Source organism: Bos javanicus, chromosome X, assembly GCF_032452875.1.
Source record: "Bos javanicus breed banteng chromosome X, ARS-OSU_banteng_1.0, whole genome shotgun sequence".
NCBI classification, from domain to species: Eukaryota; Metazoa; Chordata; class Mammalia; order Artiodactyla; family Bovidae; genus Bos; species Bos javanicus.
Window position 1 is genome coordinate 58,458,823 of NC_083897.1, and position 10,047 is coordinate 58,468,869.

General features: G+C 46.8%; 1 protein-coding gene across 2 annotated transcripts; it reads right to left on the reverse strand.

Annotated features, from left to right (window-relative positions):
- Window positions 1-5,220: 5,220 nt before the first annotated feature.
- Window positions 5,221-9,730, reverse strand: TEX13B (testis expressed 13B). 2 transcript variants are annotated; one of them, XM_061409392.1, is made up of 4 exons: window positions 9,461-9,554; window positions 8,833-9,323; window positions 7,849-8,482; window positions 5,221-6,132 (listed from the first exon to the last, which is right to left on the reverse strand). In XM_061409392.1, the coding sequence occupies exons 2-4, from the start codon at window positions 9,289-9,291 to the stop codon at window positions 5,960-5,962; spliced, it is 1,266 nt and encodes a 421-aa protein (XP_061265376.1). In that variant the 5' UTR covers window positions 9,292-9,323; window positions 9,461-9,554; the 3' UTR covers window positions 5,221-5,959. The 2 variants fall into 2 exon arrangements, with proteins under 2 accessions (XP_061265376.1, XP_061265377.1); XM_061409393.1 differs by having other exon boundaries at window positions 6,045-6,132; window positions 6,406-8,482; window positions 9,461-9,730.
- Between the last annotated feature and the right edge of the window lie 317 nt (window positions 9,731-10,047).

Below are 10,047 nucleotides of genomic sequence, written 5' to 3' on the forward strand. Positions count from 1 at the left end.
GGGTTCTATCCCTGGGTTGGGAAGATCCCCTGGAGAAGGAAATGGCAAGCCACTCAAGTATTCTTGCCTGGAAAATTCCATGGACAGAGGAGCCTGGTAGGCTATAGTCCATGGGGTCGCAAAGAGTTGGACATGACTGAGCAACTTCACTTCACTCAAAAGTAAGCCAGTATGGCTTTAGTATAGAAACTGAGAATGAGAGTGATATAAAACAAGGCTCGGGAGCAAAGTAGATAGGGCCCAAGTTGTCGTATAAGGTAAGGATTTTGGATTTAATGTCAAGTGCAATGAAAAGCTCTTAAAAAGTTTTGGGCCAGGGCAATGACATGATGTGATTGATATTTTTAGATCATGTTGGCTGCTTGTGTGGAGAGGAGCTCTTGATGGCAAGAGTAGATGAGTAGGAGGCTGTTTCACCAGTTTAGAAAAGAGTTGATATAGTGCCTTGTACTTGGGTGGTATTTGAGGATGTGGTGATAAATAATGGGTTGGAGGCTTGTTTTGGAGATATGAATGCTAAGCCTTGCTTATTGGATATGGAGGATTCAAGGGGGAAAAAGAAATAATGACTCCTGACATTTTTGTGAGAAACTGGGTGGCACCATTTAACCAAGATGAGATGTCTGAGGAGGGTTTTTTTTTTTTTTTTTTTTCTGGGGAGAGGGTAGTGGGAAGTGGAATAGAAATCAAGAGCTCAGATGCATGAAGTTTGAGGAGCCTTTGAAACATCTGAGTAGAGATGGAGGTGATGGTAGTATTCGTTATAGTTATTTGTACTGTTGTCTAGGATTCTGTGATTACTAACTCTTGGTGTCACCTTATTAGATACTGGGAAGTATTTAGAAAACATCTAAAGGAAAAATACCTAAAAATAAGAGTCAATAGATGGTATCATTGTGGTAAACATAGAGACAGGACTGCTTGTTGTAAAAAAGAACACTGTATATCAGAAAAGCCACCATGCGGAATTCCTCAACAAGATAAGTTTATTGAGATGGAACATGTGTTTGATCCTGATGAAGAGGGTTCTATCTCATCCCAAACTGTGGTGCTTCAGGGATGTGCTGGGATTGGGAAAACAGCTGTGGTACATAAGTTCATGTTTGACTGGGCAGCAGGAGTGGTTACTCCAGGCAGATTTGACTATGTCATTTATATCAACTGCAGAGAGATGGCCGTTTTGCTAACCTTAGTGGTGCTGACCTGATCAATAACACTTTTCAAGATACAGGTGGACCAATCATGGACATTATTCTTGTATATCCAGAGAAGCTTCTGTTCATTCTTGATGGATTTCCTGAGCTTCAGTACTCTGTCAGTGACCAGGAAGAGGATCTTAGTACCAATCCCCTGGAAAGAAAGCCAGTAGAGACTCTGTTACACAGTTTCATGAAGACAAAACTGTTTCTTGAATCCTCCCTCCTGATAACTGCCCAGCCTATGACCATGAAGAAGCTTCACTCTCTGTTAAAGCAACCTATCCAGAGATCCTGTGGTTTACAGATGTTGAAAAAAGAGCATATTTCTTGAGTCAGTTTTCAGGTGCTAATGTAGCAATGAGAGTCCTTTATGATCTGCGAGAAAATGAAGGCCTTGACATTACGTCTTCTCTTCCCATCACCTCCTGGATGAGTCACAGGAAGATGGAGGCAGGACTCTTACGAGGTCACGTCAGACCATGACTGATACGTATCTTGTTTTACTTTTCCAACTGTCTCAACACCCTTACAAGAATCTTGGTGTGGAAGGGACAAATTTGCCGGTGGGGCCTTTGCTCTTTGGCTGTGGAAGCACTACAGAACCAGCAGGTTCTATTTGAAGTCAGTGACCTCAGAAGACATGGGATAGGAGTATATGATACCAATTGCACTTTTCTCAATCACTTTTTGAAAAAAGTTGAAGTTGTCGGTGTCTACACTTTCCTTCACTTCAGTTTCCAAGAGTTCCTGACTGCTGTGTTCTACACCCTGAAGAATGACAGCAGCTGGATGTTTTTTGATCAAGTGGGGAAAACATGGCAAGAAATCTTCCAACAGTATGAAAAAGGATTTTCATCATTAACAATACAGTTCTTATTTGGCCTCTTACATAAAGGAAAGGAAAAGGCTGTGCTAACAACTTTTGGGAAAAAAGTGTCTCCAGGACTTCAAGAAGAGTTACTGAAGTGGACTGAGAAAGAAATAAAAGATAAACCTTATAGGTTACAGATTGAGCCAATGGACTTGTTTCACTGTTTGTATGACACTCAAGAAGAAGAATATGCAAAAAGGATAATTAATGATTTAAGGTCAATTATATTGCTTCAACCTATGTATAAAAAATGGACATTCTGGCTATGTCATTCAGTGTGAAAAGCAGTCATAGTCACTTGTCAGTGTCTCTGAAGTGTCAGCACCTACTTGGATTTGAATAGGAAGGTTGAGCCTCAGCGTTCATGCCACCAACACTGACACTTAATAAGTGAGTATATTACAATCTTTTCACCAGTGTCTTGGCCTACAGAAATGATCGGCCTTCTTGTTTATTTCAAGTATTCAGGCACATGATCATTTCTAGCATTGTCAATAAATAAAATGAATTATCTTTGCTTTTCATACTGTTTGTCAGTCAACACAATAAGGATTTATTGAGTATTGCATATTGAACACTGGCCTAGGCAGACACTGAGGGAAAGCTAACATTTTTGAGTACTTACTATGTGCCAGGCACTGTGCTAGCCACTGTAAATGTGTGTCTATTAATCTTCACTGTCTCTTTGTGAAGGTGTTGTATAATTATAAAAGGTAATGAGCATATAAATCATTAAGATTATAATTGAGTACTCTGCTATTTTGGTGTTGATGACTATTTTGGAAAAGGTTGTAAACTTAAAGTTGAATTGGTCCTCACTCTTCTCTACATGTATTTCATCACTGAGGCCTCATAGAGCTCCAGGTTGATAAGGGACAGAGCTTACTCTGTATATATTGCTATAAGGCACTCCTGTGTATATTGCTATGAAGCCTGAGTTCTTTCTGCCAAACTGACACCTATGTGGGGAGTTGAGAGCTGGAGTTCAAAGAGGCTTAGGTAAACCACTTACACAATATGTACTCTGTATACTGCAAAGTACAGCTCTACTGACTGACTCAAGAAAAATGCCACTGGTCAGTCTGTTTTCAATACTCAGGTTAATATGGACAGTGCCTCTCTTTTAGTTGTGGGGTCAGGTTAAGGGTAGGGGACCTTGAGAAGGATGACAATGGGCAGAAGGCTCAACTTGGAAAATGAGTTAACCCGAGTCTTCTCTCTGGTAATTGTTAGTTCCTCAGTGGGCAGTAGCATAAAAATGGAATTGAGCATGGGTGTGTGTGTTTGTGGGAAGTGAGGGGGGCAGGGAGGTACAGCAAGAGTTTGTGTTTGGGACCAGAAAGGAAGGGGTAGAAGTTACCTGGACTTGGAATTATGAAAGACCTTGGCTACCATGTCTTCATGAATTCATGACAGCTTCAATCCAACTGTATATTATAAAGTAAAATAATGGACAATATACACTGGGCACAATATACAGTAAGCACTGATGGAAACAAAAAAGGGTTTTTGTTCATTTGGTGTTTCCCGAAAATCAGCCTTAGATGGAGTCTCCACCCCTCAACCCATTACCTTTATCAGAGGGCTTAAATTCTTTTCAAAATTTAACCAAATAAAACACCAAAAGCCCACGAAAACCTCTTCTTCAAGGCGTGTTGATTAAGTGAGAGTGTATTGCAGTTGGTCCTTGGACAACAAAGATTTGAACTGCACAGATTTTTCTCAATAAATGTGTACTACAGGATTGAGGCTGATTGAATCCTCAGATACAGAACCTCCGATACGGAGGGATAAGAAGGGCTCACTCGAAAGTTTTATGCAGGATTTTCAACTGCAGGGGTGTGGTGCCCTTGATCTTCACATTGTTCAGTGGTCAACTGTATCGAATTTGCCTAGCTCTCAATTACTGTCATTAATTCTTCTGAGTACTGATAGCCAAGAATCAGTTATAGTGTACATACAGTTTGAGCAAGTCACTTGACCTCTCGGAGCACCTGCAAAATGGTGATTACATTACCTGTCATTGGATTAAGGACAAGATAAAATAAATTGTGTGTAAAGTGCTTACCTCAGTGCCTGGGACACAGTACCATGACTTTGGAGTCAGACAGACCTGAATACTTAACTTCATTCTGTTCCTATTTGACTTTGGGCAAATTACTTTTTGTGCCTTGATTCCTTATCTGCAAAATGGGGTATTAATTCCTAAGGTTTTTGTAAGTTAGTACTAAGATGACAATAGAAGCCAAAATAAGCCTGTTACTTAAAATTTTGCTTTAATAATTTTAAGTTATTTTTGCTTTCTCATCTTGTAGGACCTTCCAGCTGCACAATTTGCCAGTCTGTCCACTACACTTGCTTTGCCAAGCACTGCATAATCCATACTGTAAAATCAAAGACCTGAAGTAAGTTGGACCCTGCTTTAAACTCTTAGGTATTTGCAGGTACTCCCATCTGATTGGACTTGAAAACAAAGTATAACTGGCACTGAGCTTCTTCATAGCAGAGCAGCAAATGAAAAGATATGCTACAAGCCTAGAAGGGGTAGGGAGTCAGGCAGAGATCTCTGCCAACCCTTCCTGCCTCTTCCCCTTTTTTATGTGTTGCTTTTTGCTGTAGCAAGTGGGTGTCAGGCTGTAATACCTAGAGGTTTGTGTCTGGTGCCCCTTCTGGACCTGCCTTACTCCATCCCCAGCCTTTTCCTTCCAGACTCCCAGTCTTCCCTTTGGTTTCCTTTTCTCTCCCTCCATTCCTCACCCCCACCCTCCTCCTCAGTTATTCCCCAAGTGCAATTGCTCAGAAGCACCCACCCCACACCCTGACCTTATGTTCTCATTCACTCTCAGGTCCCTTTGTCTAGTCTGTCCACATCATAAACACACAAATAGGAGCTGCCTTGGTTCCCCACCTCCTCCCCACACAGATTAGTGTCTGCTTTCCTTCCTTCTTGTCCCAGAGGAAGAGGTGGCCTTTCCAAACCCACCCAAGCCAGTAAATTCACTTTTTATTTTTTTGTACTTTTGTGAGCATTTATTTTACTTCATACAACACAAAAAGTATATAAAAATATAAAGGCTCTTCAAACCCTTACCCCATATGGGTGCCCCATACCCCACCCAACCCCATATACCTACTTCTGCTTCCCATCCTCTAATCCTGATTCCACCACCCTCCCTAGTTAATAGCTTGTTTGCTAAATGTCTTCCCAGACATCTTTCTTTTGCATATTCAAATATAAATCTATAGCATAAGGCACACATAAATCTGTAATATACATAGCATACATAATCACAGAAGTTAATGGAACTTTTATTTCACACACAAAAACACAATGGCACTCATATTTTTTCATTGAATAGTACAGTGGACATGTCTCCAATACAGTATGCAGGATCTACCTCACAGTCAAGGGTCCTTGAAGAAGAGCCCCCCTCCTCAGTAACTGCACTTCCTCACTTCTGCTCACTCCTCAGTCCTCGCAATTGGGCTTCTGCCCACCCCCCACCCAGATTGGCTTAAAGATCAGACGTGGCCAGACCCAGTGAACACTTTTCCTCTCTTAGTGTCCCACCCCTTGCAACTTTCTTCCCCGTTTCAACTACTCCCAAGTATTTCATTGCCTCCATGGTTCCCAATCTGTGCAGTTTTGCCGTCCAATATAAAGATATTTTTGGTTGTCAAGAGTTGTTTTGGTGGGGGTGGAGTGCTACTGGCATCTAGTGGGTAGAGGCCAGGGATTGTGCCAAACATCCTAGTGTATTGGACAGCCTCTTGAAACAAAGAATTATCTAACTTCAAATGTCAAATAGTTCTGAGGTTTGGAAACAGTGCCTAAGATATAAACAAGCCCAAAGAAATTTCTGACAAGTGGAGAATAGAGATCTTGCCTCTAATCCTGATGACTGTTAACATCTGCTCTAACCGGATATAGCCCAAAGTCACATCCAGTTACTGCAGAGGTGTCCCAGGTTATGACAGCTTCAGTATCTAGGTCAACAGTTCCCAGGAGATGTCCAAGGTGATGTCCATTTGTCTCAGTTTGATCCATCTTCCATCTGTGGGCTAAAACATACATTTAGCTCCCCTCAACACAGCTTATAGGCATCAGATGGGGAGATGCACACCATCCTCCCCCTTCTACCCCCTCCCTCTGGAAACTGATTTCCCATCAGGGTATGTTCTATTATGCATTTCTGAATTTACTAGGAACTTTGTAGCCAGACTCCCCTCCCACTGTAATCTGGTGATGGGGGGAGAAAATCTCAGGATGGCATCATCCTTTGTTCAGTGGTCTGGACCAGCAAACCCTCCAGGCATTGCTAGTTGCTGACTCACCTTGGAAGTGGCACAAGTTCCCTGTTCAGATCTGCCTGTCCCCAAGTGGGGACTGGGGAGGATTCTCCTCTCGTGAGGCTGAACGGTGATAGCAGTCCTTGTCTGCAGCTGGTGCTGGTGTCCTCTGTACAAAGCCCTGGGCATTCCCTTAGGGGTGGTGAATCTCTGCCCTGTTGTAAGCCCAGGGTTAACCTCAGGTCTGCTTTAATTGTTTCTCATGTAACTCTCTCAGAACATGAATGAGCTTCTTGTCCAATTCATTCCTGGAGCCTTGGAATGCAGGAATCCCTACTACCCATCACTCTCTGATGCACCTCACCAGTCAGTTCCAACATCTTCTTTGATGGTTTACAATTTGCAACTTCTCTTCTGGTATAAATTTCTGGCTTGGCAAAAATCCGGTTGCCCAGAACAAGAACTTGCTCAAGTTAGCTTAAGAAAAAGAGGATTGCTGTGGATTTTCACTCAGCAAAATTGCAGGAAGTGGAAAAGTGGTCAGGCTGTCACTGTCCATCTCTGGGGTCACAGGATCAACCCTTCTCTGTGCCTCTCTGCCCCCTGGGCCCTCATAGTGTCATTCTCTAAAAGACACCTGGTCTCTGGAAAGGACACAGTTCTGTTCCCCCACAGCCAGGGCCAGGTCTCAGCCGTGGCCTCAGTGTTCATCACTCTGATCCTGACCCCGACTCCCAGTGACCCACTGCTTTACTTCCCAACATCATCTGGACTATGGAATCTGCTTCTGTTCAGATTCTCAGAATATTTGGCTCAGGATGGGTCACATGTCCCATGTGAAAATGTTTGGCTCAGGATTGGTCAAATGTCCATTCCTGGTCCACTCATCTACAGCTTAGTGTGGGGGCAGGGGTAGGGAGTGGGAGTGTTATATGCTGGCTGCCGAGGTCCAACAGATACTAGGGGTAGGAAAAGAAATACAAACAGAAGCTGCAGAAGTTCTGGGGTGTGGATACTTGCTCAGTCGTGTGCGACTTCTTTGCAACTCTATGGACTGTAGCCTGCCAGGCTCGTCTGTCCAAGGAATTCTCTAGGCAAGAATACTGGAGTGGATTGCCATTTCCTTCTCCAGAAGCTCTTCCTGACCCAGGGGATTGATCCAGGGTCTCCTGCATTGCAGGCAGATTTCTTCCTGTCTGCACCACCAGGGAAGCCCCTGGAACAGAGCGGGTCAAGAGGGTGGGAGATGGGGTAGGAGTCGGGGAGGGTGTAGACTTGTCTACATCCTCCCCGACTCCTACCCCTCCTCCCCTAACCTCATTCTCCCTCTCTTCCCCTGACTCCACACCACACAGCCCCCTCCCCCACCTTTCCCCCCTCTGAATACATTTTTGTTTCACATTTCTGAATTCACTTGAGGGCTCTGTAGTCAGATACACTTTCCACAGTGGAAACAACTTCCCCTCAGTGAAAAATTCACAGACTTACACCAAGGGCAGTCCCAATTCCCAGGCCTGCAAAATACTGGAAGTCTTAGCTGCTGAAGGGGATCAGAGTCGCTCCTGTATCCTTCTTGAGGGTCTACTCCTTGGATCCCTCCATCAGACCACAAGCTAAAATCAGAGGATTCCCAGTAGGGAGATGTCTGAAATGAAGCTCCTGCTGTGAATGGTGCTTGTGGTGGAGATGTGGATGGGGATGGTGCTGGTGCATCTGAGAAGGGGGATAAGGGGCATGAGTATGAGTATGTGAATGAGGCAGGGAGCTGGACAGGAAGGGGTTGAGGTGAGACTGTTGCCTCGGGCTTGAGCATCCCAGAGAAAGAATACATGGCTGTTTCCACTGACCTAAAACCTCCCTCCCTCTGCCCGCCAGAGGTGTAATTTTTCTGGTCTACAACTCCAAGAAGCTGCATAAGGTCTACACTCAGATCTTGTGCCCCCTCGGCAGCTTCCACCCCCTCTGCATCCTCCTGTTTTCCTCCTCCTGTGGCTTCAGAAGCTGCAGCAGTAGTAGCAGTGGCCCCTGTCTCCTCCTCTTCACTTGTTCCTTCTGTTCCAGCCCCACCGGCAGTGGCCAAGCTTGGCCCCTCTGCGACTGGCGCCTGGGCTGACTGCAGCTCCTAGAAAGAAGTGAGCAGAGTTGCGACCTGCCCTGACATGGTGGGGGCGGGGGGAGGCGGGGGGAGCAGGGGGGGCTGGGCAGCAGGACGGAATGGGCGAGGATGGGCGGGGCTGGGCTGGGCTGGGCTGGGGCAGAGGCTGGGCTGGGGCAGGGGCTGGGCGGGGGAGGGGCAGGAGCGGGGTGGGGGCGGGGCGGGGCGGGGCAGGGGGAGGTGCTGGGCTGGGGCAGGGGCTGGGCGGGGGAGGGGCTGGGCTGGGGCAGGGGCTGGGCGGGGGATGGGCTAGGCTGGAGCAGGGGCTGGGCGGAGGCTGGGCGGGGGCTGGGCGAGCTCGGTAATGGTAATCTCACGGTCTTAAAGAGCTTCCACTTCAGGAGGTCCCGCTCTTTCTGCACTTCCGCCAGGGTGGCCTGGGTCAGCTGCAGCCGGAAGGCCGCCTCCTTGCGTTCCACCTCGTGCTGTGCCGCGAGCAACGTCAAGTCTGAGGCCAACGCCTGAGCTGCCGACCTGTGCAGCCCGGCGAAGTCATGCAGCCACTGCACCCTGTGCCTGTGTAACTGGCTCTGCTTGTAGGCAAAGCGCACGCCCAGGGCCAGGCTGCTCCAGGCACAGGCTTCTTTGGCCTGGCTGGGCACCAGGCGGTCCTCCAGGATGGCCCTGAGCTTGTCCTCCACCTTCTCCCAGGAGAGAGACATATTCTCAAGGTAGAACTCAGGGCCTTTCGCGTGCCTGGACATCCTCTCGTTGATGAAAGCCATCACTTTGCCATGCCGGAACCCACTACTGAGGTCCTCAGATTTCAAGGCCATGACGACTGAGTACCTTTGGGGCTTGGCTGGCTCTGTGGGGATGAAAGAATCAGTCCTCCTCCCCTCCTCCACCCCATGAATCTCCGCTTCTCCGCTTGCCTCCCCCTTCACCACACACCCTCCTAAAGACCCTTTGCCCTGCCCCAGGACACCTCCCACCAAGCCTCACCTCCTGGCCAGTGAGAGTACAGGCCAAACAAAACCTCCTACCACACTCAAAAGGTACCTCTCTCTCCTGGAAGGCGCCAAGGAAAGAGAAGCTCTGGCCTACCCTTCGAGGTTTTTACCTCGGGAAACCTCGGGAATGTTCCAACTTCCAGAAACTGCGAGGGTGAGAGGGGTGCAGGAAGAAGATTTTCTCCCATCCCCCAGACATAAGGGAACCTCCTACAGTGTTGCAAGTCTTCAAAGGTGGGAAAAAACAGGAGTGGTCAGAAAAGACTCAGAACCAAGAACATGAAGCGCTTGTAATCAAATACCAAAATTCTCAACCCCCCACCATAATGGTTTGTCCCACTCAGGGGCCGGACCCTTCTACAGATGGAATATTCTGGAACAGGCAATGGCCCCATCTCTCAGTGGCTTCGGCTGCCCCCTGGAGGCAGGAGGTGGAACCTGACTACTGCCTCATTCCCCATCACCTCAAATGGCCATAAATCCTGGCCATATCCATTCCCAAAACATGCTCGTGTCTTGAATTTGTTTACCTCCAGCGCTTACCACCTCAGCCACCACCACCGTTCCCCCACCCCCTAC